The sequence below is a fragment of the Nothobranchius furzeri genome, chromosome 2 (genome assembly GCF_043380555.1).
Source record: "Nothobranchius furzeri strain GRZ-AD chromosome 2, NfurGRZ-RIMD1, whole genome shotgun sequence".
NCBI lineage: Eukaryota > Metazoa > Chordata > Actinopteri > Cyprinodontiformes > Nothobranchiidae > Nothobranchius > Nothobranchius furzeri.
Genome location: NC_091742.1, coordinates 98900806 through 98928712, shown reverse-complemented (window position 1 = coordinate 98928712; position 27907 = coordinate 98900806). Strand labels below are relative to the sequence as shown.

Below are 27907 nucleotides of genomic sequence, written 5' to 3'. Positions count from 1 at the left end.
AAAGCTCACATCTTACTTGAATTTTTGATGCTGCTTTTCAACTGATGTAGCTAGACTGTGTGTGCGTACTTTATTTGTTTTATTTCTGTTACTTTATATGGAAGGTCATTTAATGTACTTGTATGCTGCTTTCTGTTATTTCTGACCTGTACTGTTCTTTTCTGTTCTTTGTTCGATGTCTGCTTTGTTCTTAACCACCTGTACTTGTTCATATCTTGTTGATTTGTAAGATATGTGCTGTATTTGTGAATTTGTACAATAAAAAACTTAAAATTAAGATAAAAAAAACTTAAAGTCAAAAACATTTAGCAGCACTGCTCCAGGCCGGTAGATGGCCGCACTGCTCCTGGCCGGTAGATGGCAGCACTGCTCCTGGCCGGTAGATGGCAGCACTGCTCCTGGCCGGTAGATGGCAGCACTGCTCCTGAAGCTGCCTCCAGAGAAAGAGCACAGCTCAACACGGAGCTGCTGGAGGAAGGTTCTGGTAGGTGTCTGGGTGGATTTAGGTGTGTGTTAGTGTTTCTACAGGCGGTGTGAGAGAACCAACAGCAGCTTTAAGTGTTGGACTGAGGCTGGGACTCAGGTAGGACTCCTCTAGACTCTGAACGGATGTGTACCAGGCTCAGAGCAGGGTCGCTACCGATGTGGTTTCTCACGGTAGAGTTAGCAAGACCCGCAGGCTGGACTTTGCAGCTCAGTAACGTCTGAACATAACAGCTAAGCAGGTAGAGAACAAGCTCCAACCTCCTAAAGAAAGCCGTCCTCTGCTCGCTGCAAGAGTATACCGCTGCAGACCTGGAGACCGCAGATTCAGGCTGGTACTGTTTTTGAGACAGCGCCCTCTAAAGGACCAACGTGTAACTGCAACTGCAGATTGAAGCTTCTGCTGTTTAACCATTACATATAAAAACATGTAATGACTGGTGAAGCTTATTAAAAATAGTTAATTCGTTGTTAAAGCTTCAGTGAAGTCGCTCTCAGAATACAAATGTGAAAACTCCTGAGTAACCTTTAATAAAAGCTTTTATCATATTTATCTAATTGAAGTTGTTTGTAGAAAAAAAAACCTTTTTCCAATTTTCCTGGTTCTGGACATCCTTAGCTCAACCACCTCGTAACACCTTGATGGGCCAAAACACACACATGGCTCATTAATTCAATGCAGAATGCTGTGGAACTTTGCTATGATGAACTGAACACATTTTATTCAAGTAAAACTTTATTTAAAACCCAGCTGCATCATTATTGGTCCTATTGGATGGTATGTTTTTGGTTTTCTTCCTTTTTACTAATTAAATACTGTTCTCCACGTTCTATCCAATCGTACTCCATCTTGGAATGCTAGCAAACTAACAGTGGGCGGCGCTGTCTCAAAAACAGTACAAGCCTGAATCTGCAGTCGGCCTGAATCTGCAGTTGGCCTGAATCTGCGGTCGGCCTGAATCTGCAGTCGGCCTGAATCTGCAGTTGGCCTGAATCTGCAGTCGGCCTGAATCTGCGGTCTCCGGGTCTGCAGTGATACCTTCTTACGGTGAGCCAGCGCTCAGGGACCATCTGCCAATAGATTGACCAGAAACTGCTCAGATATTAAAACACACTGACTGCAGTGGGACCAGGTTAACACGCCATACCACTGCACACATGCTGACCACATTGCATCAGTTAGTTTAATCCAGTAACACGTTCGGTGATCCTTTATCATCATTTGGGATGTTCATTAGCTTCTTCATTGTAAACTGTAGTGACACCACCTATCTGCTCTCCATAGGGTGTCATGGTGGGTGGAAGTTTCCTGACCCGCATGAGAGAATCACACACGGGAACACAGGTAAGAAATTACAAAAAGTTTATTGTTAAAGAAACTAGAAGGGAAACTAAGGGCGCTGTTCCATAAGCGAGACAGGATGTAACTCCGGGTCTAAAACAGAAGAATAAACGGGGCGAGAAACAGGAAACTGAGAACCAAGAGAATAAAGTGGAATGATCTTACGGTGCTGGGCTGAGAATGGGCTGAAAGGGGAGGCAAGTCAGGTCTGTGCAGAGAGGGGTCAGGCGGGGGCGAGTGGTTTTTAGCCCCGTTGACTTGCGTTCATTTTCTCGTTCTTGCGGGGACCCGTGGTCCAGAAGTAGATGGGCGTGTCTTATGCTTCCTATACTACACACTTTAGTTAGAACTGTGGTTTTTCTGTTTTCACTGTAACTTTTCATTTTAAATGTCTCCTCTACTTTACCGTGTGGTGACTCCAAATTCACACAGCTGATCACCACTTGGATGAGTAAGCTAAATAATTACTTTTAACTGCTTCTGAAGATCGTTCCCTACCTGCAGTGTTGCAGCTATAATCGCTATATCTAGAGTTACAAAGTAAGAGAGACGTGGACTTGGTTCACGTAATTTAGCTAGCATCAGTCCACACTGCCGCAGGCTCGGAGCGAGCGTGTGTGTGTGTGTGTGTGTGTGTGTGTGTGTGTGTGTGTGACGGGTTCGGGTAGAGTGTTTGTGTTGGCTTCCAACCCACATCAGAAATGATAACCAGGCATGTGCAGAGGGGGTGGGGGGGGGGGGCTTGAGCAGCTGCCCCTTTTGTCCGAAGTACCTAAAGTGCCCTTTTTCCAGTTGTTCGTCAGATTTTACCGTACAAAACTGTTATAATGTGATACTTATCAGGCACTAGGACCATGCGGAGGCAGCCGCCTCAAGCTGAAGCCTATTTTTCCTTAGACCCGCCCACAAGCTCACTGTCAAAACAAACCCTTATCACACTGTGTACAACGAAGAACTAAAGTAAACAAAATCAGAAAACAAACAGCATTTGCTCGTTTATCCCTGAGACTATCAGCTCCTCAAACTAAAACACATTAAGTCACATTAAATGAATTAGACATTCCTCCCAACACCAGGTATGTAGTAATAAATCCCACAATAATCTCTTCCCTCCCAGACGGCCACAGGGACGGATCTGATCTGTTACTACAGCCATTGGTGTAGGACTGGGAATATATTACATGTAACTCGTGAGATGGTTTGTAACTGTAACTTTCACTTTGTAGCATGTAATTCACATGTTGTAACACGTAACTTTAGTTTTGTAACATGTAATTACATGTTTTAACATGTAACTTTAGTTTTGTAACAGGTAATTACATGTTGTAACGCGTAACTTTAGTTTTGTAACATGTAATTACATGTTGTAACATGTAACTTTAGTTTTGTAACATGTAATTACATGTTGTAACATGTAACTTTAGTTTTGTAACATGTAATTACATTTTGTAACATGTAACTTTAGTTTTGTAACATGTAATTACATTTTGTAACATGTAATTACATGTTGTAACATGTAACTTTAGTTTTGTAACATGTAATTACATTTTGTAACATGTAATTACATGTTGTAACATGTAACTTTAGTTTTGTAACATGTAATTACATGTTGTAACACATAACTTTAGTTTTGTAACATTTAAAGAGCTTGTTGCAGGTTAGAGACTCCCATGGACCAATGTTTAGAGAAACATAATAATAGAAACTCGGTTTAATTATTTTTTACACAAACATAAATTATTTAGGCTTTTAGAGACATTTTTGTGAGAAAGTTTTTTTTTGCCAAACCAAGGGACTCTGAGGGAGTCCTGTTAGCTTAATCCAGAGAAAAATATAGATTCTACTGCAGCTCCGACACGGAGGAACCTTTAAATGTTTATAATACTACTTCTGATGGACCAGATTCATAATGGAGGGGGGGGGGGGGTATAGGTGAGTTACCCATGTTAGCTTAAACTCGTGTGCTAGCATCACAATACAGTACAGATTACTATCGTGTACCAGACAGTTAAAATAGTATCGGTCAGTTAATATAATATTAATACTAATGAGCGTCTGTCAGCGGTCTCATACTCGCTAATATCCATTCACCCAACCTAGTTTAGCTTAGAGAGAGGGAGACGCCTGTGATCCGGTTCTGGAGCTCATCCAGGCTTCTGTGAGCCGAATGCGACCCAGACACCAGCGAGCCAGTAGAGCTAATATTTTTAAAAGCTGCATACGATCCTTCCCTGGAGGTCCGCGGCGGTTCTGATCCGGTTCCAACCCATAAACCAGCTAGACTAGCCCACAGAGCCACATGTCTCTTCTGTTGGTCGGTTCTGACCTGGTTCCGATGGTGATCTGAGCTCCAGAAATCTGCATTTAATTTTTTAAACCTCGCCACGGGTCTCTGGAGCCCAGCGCGAACCTCCCTGACCCGGTACCGACCGATGTGGGCTACAGAAGTCCGTCATTTCAGCTGCACTAAACGCCCTCAGACACGGAGATAGAGGCGCTGTTCCTCTGATCTGGAAACCCGGGGACTCGATGTCCAGACAGGCTGGACTTGGTACAGCCTTCACACACTCTTGTTTACCAACAAGAACACAACCCAACACTAGTAAACACACACTGCCTGGATCACCTCTCTACCCTAAAACTAGCCACTCCACACTGAGCTGAGGCAGCCTAGCTTCTAACTCCCTTTGGTTACGTCTAGGGCCCGACCGATATGCTTGTTTTGGGACCGATACCGACACCGATATAAAACTTTTAACAAAGGCCGATAGCCGATATAATGGCCGATAAATCTCCCTCACAAAAAAAGAAAGAAATACAAATGTTCATAAGACTAAACCCTTCATTCTCTGCCTTTTTGATGCTAACTTATTTCTATATTACACAGTAGTCCTCTGTCATCTCTCACTCCTCAGTGCATACGGTTCAGTTTCAGTCATACTCTGCTGGTTTCAGCGTCCTAGCTACCTGATTTTATTTCTGTCACCTGATTTTTGGCATTAAAATACTTTTGAGTTTTACACTTTTGTGTTTTGTTTCTTTCCAAAGCCGACAGGATTAGGAAAATAAAAATAAGATACGTTAAATGACTAGTATGTGGAATGTATAAGCCTTATGTAAAATATAAGGCTGAAAAATACAATAGATTTATTCTATTGTAGAGAGGGATGTTTATTTTCTCGTATTACACCCCCCCCCCCCTCCTCTCCCAGCTAGGGAGAGGAGGGCGGACTCCCTGCACAGCGTTTCATTGCTTTGTTGCCAACTCCCCCCCTCCGCCCGTCCTCAGCTGCGACAATGGTCGTGTGCCGCCGCGAAACGGGGACCGCCTTCATTCGTCGCCCTTGTTATCCTATTCTATAGGCCACATGGGCCGCCGAAGCGCTGCGTGCCGGCGCTCCAGCCCGCACCGTGCAGTGTGATCGTTTCGGCGTCTGCACTATTTTTTCCGCGAGCCACGGGTGAACCGCGTGAGTTTGAAAAGACTGCTGAAGAAGAGCGGAGGAAATTGTCTGAGAATATTCCAGAATGTCTACCAGGAAAAGGCCAATGTTACCTACTTACTGCCCTGCATGACTAAAGGGGAAGCAGCGTGAGCTCTGCATAGAGCGTAATGCTGCGGCAGTTTCATTTTATTTTTTCAGGTTAACTTTTCAATACGAGGCCACGAGGCACACAAAAAACTTAGGAAGCATGTTGAGGGGAAACATACTTTTGTCATTGCTTATTTTACCGTTCAACTTACCACTGACACAACAAATATGCTTAAAACTGAAGACTTACCTCCTACTTCCTCATCACCGCCTCGTCTCTGCTTGACTCTGCTGCTCCGCTGCATGTGTGCTGTGACATCTTCGTTTGCTAAAGCCATCCCATACGACAAAACAAGTGCAAAGTGGAGGGAAATCACAGACGCAGTGACAAAATACATCACCAAAGACATGGCGCCTGTCAGTGTGGTGGGAAAAGCCGGATTTAGAAATCTTATGAAGACATTTGATGCAAAATACGACCTGCCTGGTCGCAAATTCTTTGCAGAAAAAGCGCTGCCACAGTTGTGTACGGCGGTGAGGCAAAACGTAGCCCAGCAACAAACAAAGCTGAACGGGTGGACCAGGCTGGACCAGGCTGCAGTATTTTGGTCACCGGTTGCACCTTGCAGTTGGTGAGTATCATAAATGTCCATCCAACAAATTACTCAAAAGTAAAAAAAATGCATCTTAAGTACTGAGAACTGTTTATTCACAGAAGACCTGATGTAATGCTTGAAAAACAGAACAAACCTTGTAAAAACAGGAGGTGTCACTTTATTAAAAACCGTACGTGTCTGTGTTTGATGGATTTTTGTTAAAGTATGTTTTTCCTAATTAATTGATGTTAAAATATACTGAAATTTTACCCAAGAGCAGCAATACTTCAGAATAATGTTAATGAAGTAATAAAAACATATGGTGTAGTAAAAATGCTCCTAAAAGTGTTTTTACAAAATGTTACTCAAGTAAATGTAAGAGTAAGTTGTTACCCACCTGTAGTAGTTTTATGTTCCGTAAATAGAAATGACTCTGAGCAGCAGTATACATGAACAAGCTAACATTTGATTTCTTCAATGAATTAAATCGTAACTAAGAATATTCTTAGTTTTTCTTTACAGGAACATAAAAAAATTAAGATTAAAGTTTGATGCAAGGTTATTTTTCTGACATCTAAAATGTTGTATAGCATGATTTTCATCCTAGTAAACTGTTACATACCTGCCTAATTAATCCACAGAGTGTAACAACATGTAAAACAGTCCAGAACAATTGCTTCAAGCTGATATCATATCAGAAATTATTTTTACGTAATATTTTGATGCTAGGCTGGGTGATAGTTTAACTGAATTTACTTACAATGCAACATAATTTGTGTTTTTCTTTATTTTCAGAGAGAAGCATGAAAGACCATCGCATCGAGTGTGCTGTTGCTGTTTGCAAGATCATGAGCACTTTTTCGTTCAGTTGGAAGAAGAGGAGAGATCTAGCCACTGCACAGCAAGAACTGAAGATCCCTGCACATCAGCTGATCAGCGAGTCTCCGACTCGATGGGGATCTCGCTACTAAATGATTGGCCGGGTATTGGAGCAAGAGCGAGCCATTTCTCAGCTGGCCTCAGACAAAAAAACACGACATCTTGATCGGAAGTGCTTGAATCGGTGCACAAGGCACTAAAACCCCTTGTGGAATTCCCCTTTCAGGGGAGGATTATGTCACAGTGTCCCTTGTCAAACCTGGGCTGCACCTTGTCCATTCCAGCATTTTGGCCGTTCATGAAGATGACACCCCACTGACCCAGTCCATCAAAGCCTCCATCTTGGATTACCTTTGTGAAAAGTTGCTGATCTTCCCCTGATGCCCTGCTAGACATGGCCTCATTGGTGGATCCAAGATTCAAAACAACTTACAATTCTGCAGACAAGTTGGAGGAAATAAAGGGCAAAGCCATAATGGAGATGGAGGCAGATGATGTGTCTGATCAGGGTGCAGCAGGGTCATGTGCCTCACAGGCCAGTGAAACACCAGGGCTTTTAGAGCCAGATGCAATGGAAAAGAAAACACTTGGGAGTTTCTTTAAAAAGGTGAAAACTTCCTCCTCCCAAGCCACATCATCACTCAGACAGTTGGTAAATGCAGAACTCTCTCCCTGCCTACAGTCTGTGAGTGCTGACAGTGAAACTGATCCCTTGCAGTGGTGGAAGGACCATGAATATTCCCAAATGTGAAAAACTTGGCCAAAAAGTATCTGTGTGTGCCTGCAACTAGTTCCCCGTCAGAAAGGGTATTTAGTACAAGTGGAAATGTGGTCACATGTCACCGGGCTTCACTCAGACCTGAAGCAGTTGACAGGCTGGTGTTTTTGGCTCAGAATCTGTAGAAACGTTAGAAACATTAGTATTGTAATGAAAGTTTCAGTGGGAGCACGGGCAGAATATCGTGCCCTCAAGCCAGAACCCGAAAACAGCACCAGTAGGCAACAACTTATCCAAAAGAGCCTTTATTCACACCAGCAATAATAAAACAATCACAACCAACAATAAAACACTGGTCCTTCACATTAAAAGCCAGCTGATCAGCATAAATAAAAGCAAGCAGCAGTACTTAGCTGTCCCAGTTGATGCGACCCCCTCCCCGGGGTCAGAGCTTCCAACACCGTCCAACGCCCCGGGGCTCAGCTTGCGAGGACGGCGGGTAAATCCACAACTTAGGTCCGGCTGCCAGAGTCTGTGGCGGCAGATGTCGGCGTGGTCTCGGCACCCAACTACTCCCAGCCCTTGCTACTTCAAGAAGGAGTCGAGCCTTCCCTCCTATCGCTGGAACAGTGCCCACCTGCTCAACTATCTTCGTCGCCGACAGTCCTAAACAACTGCGATCGACGCTACCCCCCAGGATCTGTTGCCACAAATACAGGTCGACCACACACCCCACCTTGGTAGATCTGCCACCCTTTTGTTCTCTCCAGCCCCATTACCTGTAACAAGGACCAGCTGGCATCCAGTCACCACGCCCTCAGAATCTGGCAACTCCCATCTTCTGTCCTTCACACTATAGATGAGACTGTTCTTGTTCTGGGGTATTAAAGTTATGGAACTAGGATTGGGACAATATTCAGCGTAACTTGTACCAAGTTTTGTAACTTCGAACATGTTTCATCACATGTAACTTTGGATCTGTAACTTGTAATTCTCAATTCGTACTTGTATTCTTGTTTTGTTACAGGAAGATTGTATTTTGTACATGTATTTTTTATTTTGTAAAATCAAACATTCATTCAGAAACAGGAATCTTTTGTTTTGTAACTAGCAGACTTCCAAATTGAAAAAAATCAAAGTAAAAGTTTCAAATCAAAACTCACAAAACACACATTTCATTCTACAGGTACAAACCTCAAATCCTACAGTGTTACAGATTTTTTTGTCTTGATTCTAGCGTCAGTGGGAGGAACTTGGGTGGAACCAATGAGAGCACGAGTCTTTGCTACCAATCACGTTTCTCGAATTCCTGTCCAATCATTGGGACAGGAGGGCAGGGTTTTGTCAGAGCTGTAGAGTTATGACACTCCAATAGACTCCTATGGAATGGGGAAGTCTACATGAACGTGGTTCATGTAGTTTCGAATAGTTCCAAACAGCCCCGCTGCTGCATTGACTGCAGTTTATTTTCGGTGTTTCGGAAAGATTTTCTCTGGTAAGTTGATGAAATGTCATCATTTTGTTGCATTGTGAAGCGTTAGCTAACCGCTTCATGTCTCCTCACAGAACAAGGCTATCCCAGCATGCTTTGCGCGCCGGCTGTGGATTTTCAACAGGCAGAGAAAATGGGGAGAGCTACGAAGTTTTAAACGTAAGTTTGTTAAAAACTAGCCGTAGAAACCTAAAAAGCTTAAAGCAGTTCAGTTTATAGACATTTTTCGTTTGTATATTTGTTTTTAAAATTACATTTTAGGCAGAAATCAGCCAGAACGCGTTTGTATCGCGGGTCCCGTAGTTATTCCCGTTGGTGTGTGTGTGTGTGTGTGTGTGTGTGTGTGTGTGTGTGTGTGTGCGTGTGTGTGTGTGTGTGGCGAATTAAACTTGTCATTTGTTTTAAGGACAACAGAGCAAAGAAGCGTTTTTATTAAGCTTAGAGGTGAAGAGTGAAGCTGTTTACACACAAAACCACAGAAGTTCTTCTGTGAAAAGTAGTTTTACATTCGGGGATTTACACAGCTGACACATTATAATGAAGTAAAAAGTTTGTGTGAAGAATATAATTTTTATCTTCTCGTGTGGATGAATGTAAAAATGTGTTTATTGCCTTTTTGTCACCTGTGGTCTGATTTTCTCTGTAGGACTGCAGGTGTCCAGGGTCAGGAGAGGCTTTACCTGGTGGTCCTCCTGGGAGAGAGGCCTTCTACTGTCATCATGTTAATGTTATTTAGCTGTTTGATATTTGAACACATTTATTAAAACAAATACTAACTGATAACTCTTTCTGGTCATTGATTTTATCACCAGTTTTATTATTACAGATGTTTTTGAACATGTTACATGAACAGAAAATGAAAAGATGGTAAGGAGACAAGATTATTTATAATAGGTTACACTTATTTACAGATCAAAACCAGTATGGACCAGTTTTGTACGGTTAAAGCAGGATTAACCTGAGTGACTCTTCCTGGATCATTTATTTAAACTGAGTGAGCAGGAAGTCTTTAACAGTGCAGCTGGATCTGCTGCAGGAGGATCCAGGCGTGGATGGAGGGCTGGAGCAGACCCGTGGCTGGACGTTTCTGGTCAGAGGAACATCATACAGGACGGTCTGCAGAGAGAGCTTTGGGACGCTTCCTCTCACTGTCCACTCCATCGTCCATCTACAGGGCCTGCTGGGCTGGCTCAGACGACGGCTGTTACATCTCTAAGATGTATTCAGAAATATGAAATGAGGAGATGGTTTATGGATCCGCTGGTATAACAATTGTGACTCTTCAGCAAATAAAACCACAGTGTTGTTTTTAATAGAGGTTCCTACATAAATGACTTGCCTGTTAACAGTAGTGGTGGTCTGCTGGTACCTCCTGCAGGACCAAGCACCACTGACCTCCTCCACACACATCTTCCTCACGCTCGTCCTCCAGACCCACAACTTCACCAGCACAGAGGCAGATGTGCAGCACAGTGCATGCTGACCTGTAATAGATTAAATAAGAGTTTGTTTTTTATAGAAACATGTACAACAAAACATATAACCTGCAGTACACTGGCTCTGTTCAGTTTAAAGAAAAGCAGCAGGGAAAACTACAGAGAATTTACATTTTTAAGACAGATCTAATCATTATTAGGCTTAAGTTGAATAAACAAAAGCACATTGAAAACAGTTCAATTCAATTCAAGTTTATTTATAAAGCGCCAAATCACGACAAGAGTCGTCTCAAGGCACTTCACATAATAAACATTCCAATTCAGGTCAGTTCATTAAGCCAATCAGAAATAATGTTTCCTATATAAGGAACCCAGCAAATTGCATCAAGTCACTGACTAGTGTCAGCAATCCTCATACCAAGCAAGCATTTAGCGACAGTGGAGAGGAAAACTCCCTTTTAACAGGAAGAAACCTCCAGAGAATCCTGGCTCAGTATAAGCAGCCATCCTCCACGACTCACTGGGGATCGAGAAGACAGAGCAGACAAACACACACACACACACACACACACACACACACACACACACACACACACACACACACACACACACACACACACACAAACACACACACACACAAGTAATGTGTCTATAGTTATGTTGTGATTTCTTAGTAAATATTGTATTTGGTGAAAGATAAGCTTTATTGTATTTATCCTAGTGGATCTATAATTAAACGGATAAACTAGTAGTAGCACATCAAAAGTCAATGAAAACAAAAAGTTATTATCAGGAGAGAGAGAATGTATAAGTGGTTAGCAGCAGTGTGCTAGTCGATGGCCCCCTCCATGAGGCCACCACAGCTCAGCAGAACGTCATTGTAGCTTCTTCTGGGGAGAAAAACACTTACAGAGAAAATAAAGTTAACAGCTGAAATTGCACAAAATAGTACAGTTAAAGAGCAGATTGTAGAATAAAGCAGTAGAGTGTGAAAAGTGGTCAGTGTATCCTCCAGCAGTCTAAGCCTATAGCAGCATAACTACAGAGATAACTCTGGATAATCTATCCTATTTAGATGGAGGCATGTTGGAGGCAGGGCAAGGGAGAGTCGTCTTTACCAACAGTACACTCCACCTCCCTGTACTCTCCACTTGTCCAGATTTAGGCTAACATCAGATTTTAACCATAGGCCCTATCAAATAAAAATTTTTTAAGCCTATTCTTGAAAGTAGACAAAGTGTCTGCCTCACGGACTAAAGCTGGGAGCTGGTGCCACAGGAGAGGAGCCTGATAACTAAAAGATCTGCCTCCCATCCTAATTTTAGATATTCTGGGAACCACCAGTAGACCTGCAGTCTGAGAGCGAAATGCTCGGTTAGGAACATATGGAACAATCAGATTACTGATGTATGATGGACCTTGATTATTAAGAGCTTTATATGTGAAAAGAAGGATCTTAAAATCTATTCTGAATTTAACAGGTAGCCAATGTAGGGAAGCTAAGACAGGAGAGATATGATCTCTCTTTTTAATTCTCATCAGAACTCTAGCTGCAGCATTTTGGACAAGCTGAAGACTTTTATCTACATTCTGTGGACTTCCTGAGAGTAATGAATTACAGTAATCCAGTCTTGATGTAATAAATGTATGAACTAGTTTTTCAGCATCACTCCTGGAAAGGATGCTTCTAATCTTAGCAATATTCCAAAGGTGGAAAAAGGAAATCCTACAAACGTGAAACCTGGGATTTGAATGACATGTCCTGGTCAAAGATAACACCAAGGTTCCTTGCTTTGTTCTCGGAGATTAATGTAATGCCATTAAGGTAAGGCGATTGGCTAAGCAATTTCCTTTTCTGGATTTCTTGTCCAAAGATGAGAACTTCCATCTTGTCTTGATTTAAAAGCAAGAAGTTTAGAGTCATCCAATTTTTTATGTCCTCAAGACAAGCCTGTAATCTACCCAACCGATTAGGTTCATCAGGGTTAATGGATAAATATAGCTGAGTGTCATCAGCATAACAGTGGAAGTTTATCCCATGCTGTCTAATGATTTTACCAATTGGGAGCATATATATAGTAAAAAGAATTGGTCCAAGCACTGAACCCTGTGGTACTCCGCAAGTAACCCTGGAGTATGGAGAAGATTTGTCATGTACATTTACAAAATGAAATCTGTCAGACAGGTAGGATTTAAACCAGCCTAACGCTGTTCCTTTGATCCCTACAACATGTTCAAGTCTTTCTAAAAGAACATTGTGATCAACCGTGTCAAAGGCAGCACTGAGATCTAACAAGACTAGAACAGACACAAGATTCTTATCTGAGGCCATGAGAATATCATTTGTAACTCTCACTAATGCAGTTTCAGTGCTGTGATACTCTCTAAAACCAGACTGAAATTCCTCAAACAGAGCATTAGTGTTTAAATGCTGACATACTTGGATGGCCACTATTTTCTCCAGGACTTTGGATAAAAATGGAAGGTCAGATATTGGTCTATAATTCATTGGGTCATCTGGATCCAGAGAAGGCTTCTTAAGTGAAGGTTTGATTACAGCAACCTTAAAATCTTGTGGTACATACCCATTTACTAAGGATAGATTGATTATATCTAGAATGAGGCAGTAACCAAAGGAAATGCATCTTTAAATAATTTGGTTGGGATTGGATCCAAAATGCAAGTTGAAGGTTTAGATGAAGCTAATATTTTTGATAACTCTGAAAGCTCAACTGGATCAAAACGGTTCAAGCACAGATGAGGTTCTACAGTCACCTCTGAAGCTGCCTCACTTACTGAGGAAGAAGAAATCGCATTAGGGAGGATGCTAAAGATTTTGTTTCGAATAGAATTAATTTTACTTGTAAAAAATCCCATGAAGTCATTGCTGCTGAGGGCTAAGGGAATAGATGGCTCAGAGCTATGATTCTGTGTAAGTTTAGCAACTGTACTGAAAAGAAATTTAGGATTATGCTTATTCTCCTCAATTAATGCTGAAAAATAAGCAGTTCTAGTTTGTTGAAGCTTATTTTTATAAAGCACAAGACTATTTTTCAATGCTATTTTATTAAAAAGCCTGTTTTTTAAAACGTTTTACCCTCATTTGATACAGAATGAGTTCTAAGGTCCAATTTACATTAGAAAACATCCTACTGCATTCAACATTTATAATGCATTTGGTTTATATTAATTACCTACATGATAATACTCAGTAGAAATGTGTTGTGTACGTTTAACAAGTTCATTCTGTAGCTTAAGACATACATGAAGCCATCTAAAGTTAACATGTAAGTCCTGAAAGCTTCTAGAATAAACAAAGTTACTTTACCTGAAAACGGTTGTGAACAAATGCTGCTGATGGACGTGAAGCTGCTGTAGCTCCTTAATATTCCTGCTCCATTTTCGCTAGCTTTAGCATTTTTCCTTTGCGTGTAGCTGCCGCCACGGCTGTGACGGGACCTACAGGTCAGCGTAGAGGTGAAGGCTAGACTGTCCGAATTCAGAGCCGCTGGGTTCCGGTTTTAGCGGTCTTCAAGGACCCGGCCTTGCTAGACCGGCAAGAATCCGTAGCACCCTTCCTGTGGATTCGGACATTCGGAGTGTCGTCTCTACAGCTCTGCCCTCCTCTCCCAATGATTGGACAGGAATTCGAGAAACGTGATTGGTAGCCAAGACTCGTGCTCTCATTGGTTCCACCCAAGTTCCTCCCCACTGACGCTAGAATCGAGACAAAAATATACGTAACACTGTAGGATTTGAGGTTTGTACCTGTAGAATGAAATGTGTGTTTTGAGAGTTTTGATTTCAAACTTGTACTTTGATTTTTTCAATTTGGAAGTCTGATAGTTACAAAACAAATGTTTCATGTTTCTGAATGAATGTTTGATTTTACAAAATAAAAAATACATGTACAAAATACAATGTTCCTGTTACAAAACAAGAATACAAGTACGAATTGAGAATTACAAGTTACGAATCCAAAGTTACAAGTTACGAATCCAAAGTTACATGTGATGAAACATATTCGAAGTTACAAAACTTGGTACAAGTTACGCTGAATATTGTCCAAGTTACGCTGAATATTGTCCCAATCCTAGTTCCATATAAAGTCACCATCTAGGCTTTGGCTTCTGTGTTTTCAACTTGGAATCATTTTTTATTTACCACTTTGTGTGGTATGTGTTTCAAATCTTGCACATAAAGAGCAACTATCATCTTAAAGGTTTTGAAATGCTCCAATACTGTGAATGTTCTTGTTCAGGGCAGGCCAGGGTTTTGCAGGGACTGCCTGGACCTGGCACCTTGTCTTTTAGCACTTTATGTGATTTATTTAAATTCCCAACTCAAGCACAAAAACAAATGCAAATACTTGAAGATGTTCTGATACCTGTCATGGTTCTTGGTCAGTCATTTTTATTGTCATTAGACCTTTAGTTATTTAAATGGTGAAATTCATTTTTTTATTAAGTTTTCCATGGCTAAAGCACAGAGGAGCAGCCTTTTTGTTCCAACTATAATTCCCTGTTGGCCTCTGATTGGGTTTCTGAAAGGTCAAGTATGCACTTTTCTTTAATACTGTTGTCATTTGTGAAAAACCTTTTTTTAACTGAAAAAACAACTTAAATTCTAAATGGTTGTCTTCAAATTTAAAACAATTGAATCATTTATTTAAATGAGTATACCTGTGCAATCTTTGGCAATATGTGTCAACATTGAATTTTGGAAGTTATCTGAAATATCGGGATATAGATCTCGTATCGTGCTATTGCAAAGAAATATCGGGATATTAGATTTTTCTCATATCGCCCAGCCCTAACATGACCCAGGAGGAGCATGTAGAGAATAAAGAGTAGTGGTCCTAGAATTGAGCCTTGGGGACCCCACATGTCATGGTGATCCACTTTGATTGTTGGTCCCTAAAAAAGACAACATGGCCCCTGTCTCCTAGATAACATTGGAAACAGTCAAGCACTGTTCCTGATAGTCCCAACCAGTGTGCGAGTCTGTCCAGAAGGATGTTATGGTCCGCTACACCTTCTTACTATGATAACACAGTAGTAGCCTACGATAAACTCAACTTATACCAGATATAGAACACTAAACCCAAACAGCTAATGACTAAACTACACTAGCAGCCAAGCTAACACTAAATAATTATAATGCTATGCTGTGTTTTGCCAAATTATGGCTAGCCTGTTAATCGTCATACACACTTGCTTGCAAATCCTACTCCCAACTCGCCACAAGGCATGACCAAGACTCTCAATGCTTTTATAACCTACAGCCACAGTGCTGCTACGTAGTATTGTTGTAGGCTACATAGCAGCCATAGACTGTACATACTGGACAATTCGATTTCATAGGCTCCAATAACACGTTTTTTGTCTATAATGGGAGGTGGCCACCACCGTCATTTTGACCGTGTCACAGGTTCCGTCTAGCCCAGACAATTCCATAAAAGGGAAGAGAGGAGGAGCTGAGGGTGGGGCTGTAAGGCTGGGATCGAATGACGACACTCGGTCAAACTAGCTACAAGCTAACCTGAAGCAAACCCTGGCTAACCCAAAGCTAACGCGGAGGTGGGAGCCGAGCTAACGGATGTAGCCACCCAGCTACAACCCAACCGGAGCTAACTGTGGAACACCCATCTACCTGAACCTCACACGAAGTTTAGGTGGAGGTTTTTCGGCGCCTGTTCGTGAAAAGTACCTGGATTAAAAAAGTATTAAATTGGTAAGTTTATAATTTATTTCCGTAATGAAAACATTTTGCTTTGAGCAAGTTTTCAGTACCGTATTTTCCGGGCTATAAGTCGCTCCTGAGTCGCACCAGCCATTAAATGTGTAATCAAGAAGAAAAAATATATTTAAGTCGTATTTTGGGGGGACATTTTATTATTTTTCTTACAAAATCTGAGACCAAGTGTTTCATATTGTAAGACAAGCACCGGTAACCATAACAGAATGAACAACGCAGGCGCAGCAGCTTGCCATGGTCTCCAGCCAGCAGAGGAGAGGATGGCGGTGTTTCAAACCCTCCCGGCGGGCGAGGAGAGCTCAATCCTGGGCTGGAGCCGGCCCTCAGCACCCCGCCACAGGCTCTAACAGATGCTGGCGGTGTTTGAAACCCTCCCAGCGGGACAGGGGAACTCATTCTTGGGTCGGAGTCGGCTCACAGCAGCGCGCCACGTTCTCCAGTAGAGAATGGCGGTTTTTGAAACCCTCCCAGCGGGACAGGGGAACTCATTCTTGGGCGGGTCGGAGTCGGCCCGCAGCAGCGCGGTGTAGCCTACATATTTTGTTATATAAGTCGCTCCGGAGTATAAGTAGCAGGACCGGCCAGATTATGTAAAAAAGTGCGAGTTATAGTCTGGAAAATACGGCAGTTATTAGTATTTGAGCTAAATTAGCAGCCTAAATACATTTAATAAATTTCCAAAACGTAATACCTGTTTGTATCTTGTACAGCCAACTAGCCTTTATTCTGGACTCAGTACAATTTACCAAAAGTAAAGAGACATTCTACAGATGAAGTAAGCACAAGATAACTTACTGGAAGACACGGAATTATCATGAGAACCAGAACAAGAGAGCCTGATAACAGTCATGTGAAAATAACAGTTAAAAAGTATGTATGTGTAATAGAAATAAAAATATATTAGAATTAGTGTAACTCACTGTGTTCTAAACAATAAATCAGCCATAGCTGATTAGCAATCATGAAATGAGGTCTGGGAGTTTTTAAGTTTCATTCTTATATTGCATTTTTTTCTTAGATCTGTTAAAAGGTCACCATGGCAGCCTGTGTGTCTCCAACATCAGCTACACAACGCAGCAAGTGTAAGTTCCACATACCTGTCTTGACCACTTCATGTATGGTTTTGTACTTTAAACAACTATGACAAACCTGTTATTTTTTCTCCATAGCCGTTTGGATCATCGGTGACAGCTGAGTGAGGCGTGGTGCCCAGAGAGCTGCAAGGACCGTCGGACACAACCTTGGCCTCCCTGACGTCTGTGTCCTGGTTCGGTTGGGGCGGACTGAGGTGGAAAGAACTTCTCCCCTTTTTTCACTCCCTGCATGGAAAAGCAGCTCCTGATGTCGTCTTCCTTCACTGCGGAGGCAATGACATGCGGGTGGTCAGCAGTGTGAAGCTGGTGAACATGATGGAGGACCTGCACCGGCTTCACCTTCTCCACCCATATATGACCATCATCATGTCGTCCATTACCCAAAGGTGTAGATGGAGGGCAGGTGTAAAACCTGCCAAAATTGAGTAGGCCAGGAGGTTCGTCAACAATGTAATGGCTACTTTTATTTCTAGCTTAAATGGTGCCGTTGTTGTGCATCCTCACATCAGACATGACAGTCCAGGGATATTTTTGTCACACAGAGTTCATTTCACAAATAGGGGAAATGATATCTTTTTAACTAATATTGCCGATTGTCTTAATGGCCAGCTCCAAAAGGAGTGAAAGACTTCCAGGTGGGAGTCTCGCTGCTTTTGAATTTGGCCTTTAGGACAGATTTATTTTCAGGCAAACAGGATAAACATATCCCTGTGTAGTGGAATATAGTTGTATATTCTTACACTGTTATTAGATCCAGATATTATAATCAGAAGAGGTTGTTTTTACTTCAGGGAGTTTTACTTAAACACTTTGTATTGACTTAGAGACAAGAAAAGAGAGAGTTGGGATCGTTTAAGAATCTTTAATTTCTATAATTATAAATTCAAACAATCTACCAGGACTAACTCTATACGATGGATGCATATGGATTTGAATGTTGAAATGTTGGTGTGCGTGTGTGTGTGTGTTCAGGACCTCCAGGCTGAGGCAGGCGGATCTGGGTCAGATGTTTTAACTAGGAACCACGAGGCTTCAGAAGCTCATGACATGAAACGCCATCTTGTACCGTGTCTACGTACCGTGTAGGAACTCCCGTGGTCAGATCGGGAATGTCAGGTCTCCGGACCTCCGTGGTACTGGACTGATGAAACAGTGTGGCAGCACGACAAAAACCCGTCTACGGATAGTCCCGGTAGTAGTGGCAGGTCTCAGCACGTTCAGCTTTTATTTTGAAGGAACCGTCGTCTTGTTGTTCAAACGACAGAATTTCCAGCTTGACAGTTCTCAGCTTAAGTAGAAAAATACAGCTGGCCGGGCTGTAATCTCCTTTAGCGATGATGATTCGAGAGCTGGTTGAAACTACGTTGAGTCTATGATGTAACTCAGATGAGGCTGAGGTGGAAACTCAACTTAAAATGGCGTTGCTCTGTTTTTATTAACTTATTTGTTTATAAATCTTAGCAAATCGGAGTGGACAATTTAAGTAAACACTCCAGAACTCTGCCCCGCAACAGAATGAGGTTCTGATTGGAATGAGCGAGCAATGTGTCACGTGTTTCACGTGTTTACCTTATGTGAATAAGAATGTCTGGCATAGTTAGTCCCGTTGTTAAATAAACAAAAAAATCATGACATTTTGATTTCACAGATCAGTCACCTGATTATTATTGATCAACATTTGTTTTGATTAGCTTTATTACAAATAAAGGTCTTTGATTAATTAATGAAAGGCGTTCTTCTTCCTTCTTCTGTCCTCTTTCCTGGAATGTAAACATTTAGAAACAAGCATCCGACCTTGTTCATTCCTGCACCCTGTTACTGTGTGAAGGGGCAGCTGTTAAGGGCGGACAATAGTATCTTCATAACGCTACACCTGACTGTTCTAGCTAATGTGTTGATGATGTAATTTATCTGTAGCCATTACACTGTTGAACTGTTCTTCCTTCAAACCACAATGTTGCACTCACTCTGCAGCTCTCTGGGCCCATTTTATTATTTTAAGTTTTTTTTTTTTTAATGTGCCGACACTTTGTGCCCTGTTGTTTTATAAAATGTAGTGTTAAAAATAAATGTTTATGCTCAATTACTGGAATTTCTTTGGTTAAGACTAGAAAGTGAGGAATAATCATTTACAAGTTATTTGTACAACAGGCCCATTTTAAATCCCAACAGTTTCTTAGCAGCCAATAGAAATGTGTTCTTTACTAACTTTACTTGGTTTAAAAATCTTACTAAAATAAACAGAGTGCTGTATTGCAAAACCCAATCATACTTGTTATGTAAACATTAGCTTTGTAGATATTTGTGTGCAACAAAAACCAAACTTAAATAATTTGTCATTGTTTATTGAAACACAACAAAATACAGGTATACAGAAAGTGTTGGAAAATGATAACGTGAAAGTATTGCTCTTTAAATGAAATACTACTTATTTTTAAATAGAAAATCTACAAATGTCCTGTACAGCAACATGACAGAAGAATGGTGGTCTGTCTGTCAGAATGGGCTGAACAGATTTGCTCCATCAAGAGGAGCCTTAATGTGTACGAGGTTCCCCTTGAGTAATATTGGTTTGGGTTATGTATCGCCACATCAGCATGTAAATGCTGAACCAATCTGGAATAAAGACTGCTGATAGAGGATAAACAAGTAAATAAGAGGAAAAATTAATACAACTAGGAAACCAACATAAAAACAGCAACCAGCAGCTGCACCTGTGAAGAAACATTTCTAAGAGTCCTCAAGAAAACGTGGGATGAACAACTATAAACATGTAAACCATGAACCACAAACATCATGAACAACAAACATCAACAAGCATGTGTTCGTGTGTGTGCTGGGATGTGAAGTGTTAGACTGGATCAGGTGCACTCTGGAACGGCCACAAGCACCAGAAAACCTTGCTACAGAGAACTCAGCAAGGCCACATCCAGAACCGGGCTGACACAGGTCATGGGCCACAGGACACAGGAATCACACAGCATTTCCACCTGAAACAGAATCATTAAAATTAGAATCAAATACAACAGTTGTTCAGTATGACATCAAATGGATTTTTAAAGAAGGCAGTTGGACTTCTTTGGTTTCATGAATATAGGAGGGTTGATCTTAAGCCTGATTCATGCTTCTCCTGCGTCAGTGCGGAGACATGCAACTCCATTATCCGTCCTTGGTATGGCATACAGACTTCTAACATCAAGCACCATCAAAAAAATCACCAAGCTGCAGTATTTCTCCGGTCAGATCTGTCTCCGAGTCCGAGACCTCCACGAGCGGTCAGCCCGCGCAGCAGCTAGGCGCCGCATCGGTCAGGCTCCCCGGCCTGACCGCTGGGGAGTACCGGATGGAAGAATGGAACACAGAAGTGTCCCTCCAAGAGCTCCATCATATTTCAACCCATTTTTATCTTAAATGCACTGGGTTTTACCCTTTTACCCATCGAAATATGCCCTATTAATTATTTTACCGTATTTTACATCTAAATTTCATGGTTAAACAGTACATGCTACACGTTAAAATGATAGTTAGCTAGCTACTTCGATTAACTCAGCTAGTTTAAAGGCGGCAGTGACATAAAATACAAATATAGATTTTAACTTACCGAAAGGTCCTACCTCAAGTGGAGGAGTTTAAGTATCTCGGGGTCTTGTTCACGAGTGAGGGTAGGAGGGATCGGGAGATCGACAGGCGGATTGGTTCGGCGTCTGCAGTGATGCGGACGCTGAGCCGATCTGTCGTGGGGAAGAGGGAGCTGAGCCAGAAAGCCAGGCTCTCGATTTACCGGTCGATCTACGTCCCAATCCTCACCTATGGTCATGAGCTTTGGGTAATGACCGAAAGAACGAGATCGCGGATACAAGCGGCCGAAATGAGTTTCCTCCGTAGGGTGGCCGGGCTCAGCCTTAGAGATAGGGTGAGGAGCTTGGACATTCGGGAGGGACTCGGAGTAGAACCGCTGCTCCTCCGGATCGAAAGGAGCCAGTTGAGGTGGTTTGGGCATCTGGTCAGGATGCCTCCTGGACGCCTCCCTGGGGAGGTGTTTCGGGCATGTCCTGCCGGCAGAAGGCCCCCGGGTCGACCCAGGACACGTTGGAGAGGTTACATCTCCAATCTGGTCCGGGAACGCCTTGGGGTCCTGCCGGAGGAGCTGGTGGACAAGGCCGGGGAGAGGACGGCCTGGAACTCCCTAGTTGGGATGCTGCCCCCGCGACCCGGACCCGGATAAGCGGAGGAAGACGACGACAACGACGAAAAAAATGAAGTGGAGACTCCTTGGACGCTCTATTAGTGCAATTAATACCACAGCAAGTCATTTTGTCCAACAATTGCACAAATAATATCCAAAACAGAATTCACAAACACAGAGACTCAAAATCCCGAAACAGTTTTCAGGCCAGACCGAGGCTGTACTGAGGCCTTTCCACGGAGCTAGCTCTGTGGTCACGTGGGTCTGATGCTCATTAATTATACAGAATTTTAGGCTTTTAATACACTTAAACAGAAGAGTGAGAAAAACATTCACCCCCTCAGAGTTGTCATGAGTGTAAACTAGATCATTTAAACCTAAAACATGTTCTGGTACCAGGCTGTAAACATGTTTATTTCTGCTGTGAAAATGGCATTTTTAACATGGGAGTCAATGAGGATTTGCTCGCTTCTGGCACCAGCCCCCAGTGGATGAGGGTGGAACTGCAACTTTTCTTACTTCCGGGTTGGGACCATGTTTAGAGCCGCATTGTGGGGGCTTGGTAGCAGCATATTTTTTAGCCATTGGCTAAAGTGGATTCAAACCGACTCAAACTCATTGTGTTGTGTACTTTTAAGCTGAAGAAAATGCCATACTGATGTTTTTAGGCTGAATTTTGAGTGTTTAAAGAAAATGCACCAAAAGGCAACAATCTTATTCAATTGGATGAGTCTAAACTTTCTGCTTTCAAATCAGGACAAGACTGAGGTTCTCATCTTTGGACCTGAAATTCAGAAAAGGAAATTGCTTAGTCAGTCACCTGAACTGAATGACATTAACTCAGTCACTGCCAGCCATTTTGAGTATTTTTACTGTTTTTTGAAGAGTCACAGAATATTGTGTTCTGTGATTATGTAAACATCAAAACTACCAAATGAGAGAGTTAACTCTTGTTTCATCAGGAGGCAACGGCTCATTTTTAACCTTCTCCGTTCCTTCACAGTTTGCTGCAGAACACGGGTGGGTTTCACCAGAAATGCCCATTTCTGAACAAAAACTGGAGAAAACAGGCTTTTTGTGTCAAGAGAGATGTAAGGCAGTAAATTGTCTTTGACACACTAATACACTTTGTTTAATTGACACCTCAGACATCCCAAAAGGAGTTATCTTGTGTAAATATAGTAAAACCAAACTATAAAATGGTTTTTGACAAGAAATTAGATGTTCAGATGTGTGTGTGCGTGCGTGCGTGCGTGCGTGCGTGTGTGTGTGTGTGTGTGTGTGTGTGTGTGTGTGTGTGTGTGTGTGTGCGTGTGTGTGCGTGTGCGTGTGTGCACCTGCTCTGTCTTCTCCATCCCCAGTGAGTCGTGGTGGATAGCTGCTCATACTGAGCCAGGATCCTCTGGAGGTTTCTTCCTGTTAACTCATTCACTGCCAATGACGACTAAAGTGATCATTTGCATTTTTTTACTGTTTGAGCATCAGAACGAGCCCCCGTGCTGAGAGAACAAACATCTCAGCCCTGAAGCCGATCTTCATCCGCATACGTCACACGTCACATGATCAGGAAGCAGACCATCCATGTATTAGGAGATCGTTTTGGGCCGTTCCTGTAAAAAAGTTAGGCGTGAACCGGAAAAGCGTCTGCCCATCACAATTCAACAATGGATTATGAAAGAACGGATAACGCTCGAAACTCACGGATTCTTCCTGATGTAAGAGGCGAGTCTCCGCTTTGTTTTGGTTGTTTTGGCATCGACATAACCCTAGCGCGCAACGTTCTGTGACTCTTAATAAAACAGTAAAAACGGTGAGAAACACTGGCAGCGAAGGGCTTTAGCGATCAGGAAATGGCTGGCAGTGAATGAGTTAAAAGGGAGTTTTCAATTCAAGTTTATTTATATAGCGCCAAATCACGACTAGTCGTTTCAAGGCACTTCTTATAATAAACATTCCAATTCAGGTCAGTTCATTAAGCCAATCAGAAATAATGTTTCCTATATAAGGAACCCAGCAAATTGCATCAAGTCACTGACTAGTGTCAGTGACTATACAGCAATCCTCTTACTAAGCAAGCATAAAGCGACAGTGCATAAAGCATGCTTGCTTAGTATGAAGATTGCTGTAAAGACTCTGACACTAGTCAGTGACTCGATGTGACCTGCTGGGTTCCTTATATAAGAAACTTGTTACTGATCGGCTTAATGACCTGACCTGTAATGGAATGTTTACTGTGTGAAGGTCCTTGAGACGACTCTGGTCCTGATTTTGCGCTTTATAAATAAACTTGAATGTCTACAACACTGTTAGATACTCATTTATACAGTTTATCAGCCAAAAGAATAGTTGGTTTGGGTGTTACTTGCTCTTTAAATCAATAATATTACTGTTAAATGTGTGAATAGAAAGTTACAGCATTCAGTAATTCACTGTGTTTCTGTTTTTCCTACAGGTGTTAAAATAATGGCGCTGGTTAAAGAAGAAGCTCATGAAGAACAGAGTGCTGGTGAGGACCAGCAGGAACCAGAACACCTTCACATAAAGGAGGAACAGGACGACCTCTGGACCAGTCTGGAGAGAGAGCAGCTACATTTGAAGGAGACTGATGCTGCCAGATTTCTATTCACTGCTGGTTCTATAAAGAGTGAGGATGATGAAGAAAAACCTCTCGTCTCACAGCTTCATCAGCAGCAAACAGAAGACCGAGATGTTCCAGCGAGCAGCTCAGCTGACCATGTGACAGCAGAAATGACAAGTCATTTAGCAACCAGGTCTTCAGGCTGTTGTGTTAGTAAGGAATCTGTTATAGTGAAGCAACATGCAGACTCATGTAGGGAAGTCCAGAAAAAGACTAAAACGTTAAGTTGTGATCACTGTGGAAAAGAATTTATGGTTAAATCAAGTTTAAACAGTCACATGAGAATCCACACAGGACAGAAGCCTTTTGCCTGTGAGCTGTGTGGAAAAGGATTTAACCGAAAGACAGATTTAAACAGACACACGAGAGTCCACACAGGACAGAAGCCTTTTGCCTGTGAGCTGTGTGGACAAAGATTTTGTTATAAGACAAGTTTAAACATTCATATGAGTGCCCACACAGGACAGAAGCCTTTTGTCTGTGAGCTGTGTGGAAAAAGTTTTACCCGAAAGACAACTTTAAACAGTCACATGAGAATCCACACAGGACAGAAGCCTTTTGCCTGTGAGCTGTGTGGTCAAAAATTTAGTCATAAGACACATTTAAAAGATCATATGATAACCCACACAGGACAGAAGCCTTTTGCCTGTGAGCTATGTGGACAAAAATTTAACCGAAAGACAACTTTAAACAGTCACATGAGAATCCACACAGGACCGAAGCCTTTTGGCTGTGAGCTATGTGGACAAAAATTTAACCGAAAGACAGATTTAAACAGACACACGAGAGTCCACACAGGACAGAAGCCTTTTGCCTGTGAGCTGTGTGGACAAAGATTTTGTTATAAGACAAGTTTAAACAGTCATATGAGTGCCCACACAGGACAGAAGCCTTTTGTCTGTGAGCTGTGTGGAAAAAGTTTTACCCGAAAGACAACTTTAAACAGTCACATGAGAATCCACACAGGACAGAAGCCTTTTGCCTGTGAGCCTTGTGGTCAAAAATTTAGTCATAAGACACATTTAAAAGATCATATGAGAACCCACACAGGACAGAAGCCTTTTGCCTGTGAGCTATGTGGACAAAAATTTAACCGAAAGACAACTTTAAACAGTCACATAAGAATCCACACAGGACCGAAGCCTTTTGCCTGTGAGCTGTGTGGTCAAAAATTTAGTCATAAGACACATTTAAAAGATCATATGAGAACCCACACAGGACAGAAGCCTTTTGCCTGTGAGCTCTGTGGAAAAAGATTTACCCGAAAGACGACTTTAAACAGTCACATGAGAATCCACACAAGACAGAAACCTTTTGCCTGTGAGCTCTGTGGACAAGAATTTAGTCATAAGACACATTTAAAAGATCATATGAGAACCCACACAGGACAGAAGCCTTTTGCCTGTGAGCTATGTGGACAAAAATTTAACCGAAAGACAACTTTAAACAGACACATAAGAATCCACACAGGACAGACGCCTTTTTCCTGTGAGCTCTGTGGAAAAAGATTTACCCGAAAGACAACTTTAAACAGTCACATGAGAATCCACACAGGACAGAAGCCTTTTGCCTGTGGGCTCTGTGGACAAAGATTTAGTCATAAGACAAGTTTAAACTATCACATGAGTGTCCACACTGGACCTAAGCCTTTTGCCTGTGAGCTGTGTGGACAAAAAATTAGTCATAAGACACATTTAAAAGATCACATGAGAATCCACACAGGAGAGAAACCTTTTGCCTGTGAGCTGTGTGGACAAAGATTTAACCGACAAACACATTTAAGCAGACACATAAGAATCCACACAGGACAGATGCCTTTTGCCTGTGAGCTATGTGGACAAAGATTTAGACATGAGACGAGTTTAAAAGGTCACATGAGTGTCCACACTGGACATAAGCCTTTTGCCTGTGGGCACTGTGGACAAAGATTTAATCATAAGCTGAGTTTAAACGGTCACATGAGTGTCCACACTGGACAGAAACCTTTTGCTTGTGAGCTATGTGGACAAAGATTTAACCAAAAGACAACTTTAAGTTGTCACATGAGAATCCACACAGGACAGAAACCTTTTGCCTGTGAGCTCTGTGGTCAAAGATTTCGTTATAAGACAAGTTTAAACAGTCATATGAGTGTCCACACAGGACAGAAGCCTTTTGCCTGTGAGCTGTGTGGAAAAGGCTTTAACCAAAAGACCGATTTAAACAGACACACGAGAGTCCACACAGGACAGAAGCCTTTTATATGTGAGCTCTGTGGACAAGGATTTAGTCAAAAGAAAAGTTTAAACAATCACGCGAGTGTCCACCCTGGTCAGAAGCCTTTTGGTTGTGTAACTTGATGTAAGTGGTTACTTTTAATAGATGATCAATAAGATGTGATATTCCATATAAATATGAAATATCAATATTATTGATATTTTGAAATTTTATCTAAAATGAAACCAGGTCATTTTGGTAGTTCGTGGAAATCACACCTTTGTAAAATTTTGAGACCGAGCGAAAAATAGTTTCTAAAAACTAACTTAATACTACATTTCTACTACTGTGTGGGTGACGGTGGCACAGGAGTAAAGTGCACTCCCCGTAATTGCAAGGTTGCAGGTTCGAGCCCCCGCTCAGTCTGTCGCTGTCCTTGGGTCCTTGGGCAAGACACTTAACTCACCTTGCCTGCTGGTGGTGGTCGGAGGGACCGGTGGCGCCAGTGCTCGGCAGCCTCGCCTCTGTCAGTGCTCCCCTGGGCAGCTGTGGCTACATCATAGCTCATCCCCGCCAGCGTGTGAATGTGTGTGTGAATGGGTGAATGACTGATTGTGTTGTAAAGCGCCTTGGGGGTTTCCAGGACTCTAGAAGGCGCTATATCAAATACAGGCCATTTACCATTTACTAATGATGACACGGAACAAACGATGATAAATTATGGTTGAAACAAGATAACTGGGACAATGAATGAAATGATGGAATGTGTACTTAGATGTTATGTAGCAAAACCAAGTGTCTTAGAAAATTGTGATGTCTGGGTTGTAAAATAAGTCTGAATGTATGGTTTAACAATCTCAATTAAAACACCATCCCACGCCAGTTGTGCAGAATCTACGAGTCCTTGTGGTGAAGGCTGCCGGTGATCCAGCGGTCGGAGAAGTTGATACAAACAGCCAGTAGAGTTGACTTCTGTGGTATTTGGAGCACATAGTTTCACCCCAAAAACCAAACCGCTGTTCTGAGATACCTTCCAGGTGAGTGCTGGAAGCTGGTGTAACAATTTTGCAACTGCACAATAATTTCAGACTTCCTCATCTGATGTGGAGAGACCAGCTTGTCTGAGCGTAGCCTTTAGGAGGCGGATTTCAAGTCTGGCCTTGGTTTGCTGCAGTTTGGTCAGAGTCTGTTGTTCCTCTGCCAGACGAAGCTGTGCTTCTGCCCTGTCAGTCTCTTTTTGCTCAAGTGCCTTGTAACCATCATCTTTGTTTGATGAAGGGCACTTCAAGCCTTTCCTCTGAGATCCTGTGGAAACGACCACTGGCTCAACCAATGAGAAACCAGCTGCTTCCTCACGAACAGAGCTGAGATTCAATATAAATACGCTCTCTGGATCAGTAGGCCTGTACTGAAAGGCTGAATACGTTAAAGCCTACTTATTCACTGGAGCCTGATGGAAGAACAAATAAAACTAAAACCTTATGAATATATAGGATATCTTGTAAAATACTGCATGATCCATATATAGTAATTTTTGATACTAGGGGTGGGCCTTTA

At 42.1% G+C, this 27907-nt stretch overlaps 2 protein-coding genes and 1 long non-coding RNA gene across 7 annotated transcripts in view; 2 read left to right on the top strand and 1 right to left on the bottom strand.

The window, feature by feature from the left end:
* LOC129162178 (oocyte zinc finger protein XlCOF6) overlaps window positions 1–27907 on the bottom strand; it is an 849318-nt gene that overhangs the window by 82207 nt on the left and 739204 nt on the right. The gene's annotated exons all lie outside the window — the stretch shown is intronic.
* On the top strand, window positions 53–27232 carry LOC129154866 (zinc finger protein 585A-like). Of its 5 annotated transcripts, none has more exons than XM_070548416.1 (4): window positions 53–484; window positions 1769–1828; window positions 22520–22607; window positions 23969–27232. In XM_070548416.1, exons 1-4 carry the CDS (start codon window positions 410–412, stop codon window positions 26491–26493), a joined length of 2748 nt encoding a protein of 915 aa, XP_070404517.1. In that variant the 5' UTR covers window positions 53–409; the 3' UTR covers window positions 26494–27232. The 5 variants fall into 5 exon arrangements, 4 of the variants coding, with proteins under 4 accessions (XP_070404517.1, XP_070404518.1, XP_070404519.1 ...); XR_011519163.1 differs by lacking the exons at window positions 22520–22607; window positions 23969–27232 and adding exons at window positions 17255–17318; window positions 17406–21131 and having other exon boundaries at window positions 422–583; XM_070548418.1 differs by having other exon boundaries at window positions 422–583.
* Window positions 5997–9826, top strand: LOC139066260 (uncharacterized). The gene is made up of 2 exons (XR_011519190.1): window positions 5997–9202; window positions 9690–9826. It is a non-coding gene; the product is annotated as an uncharacterized lncRNA (long non-coding RNA).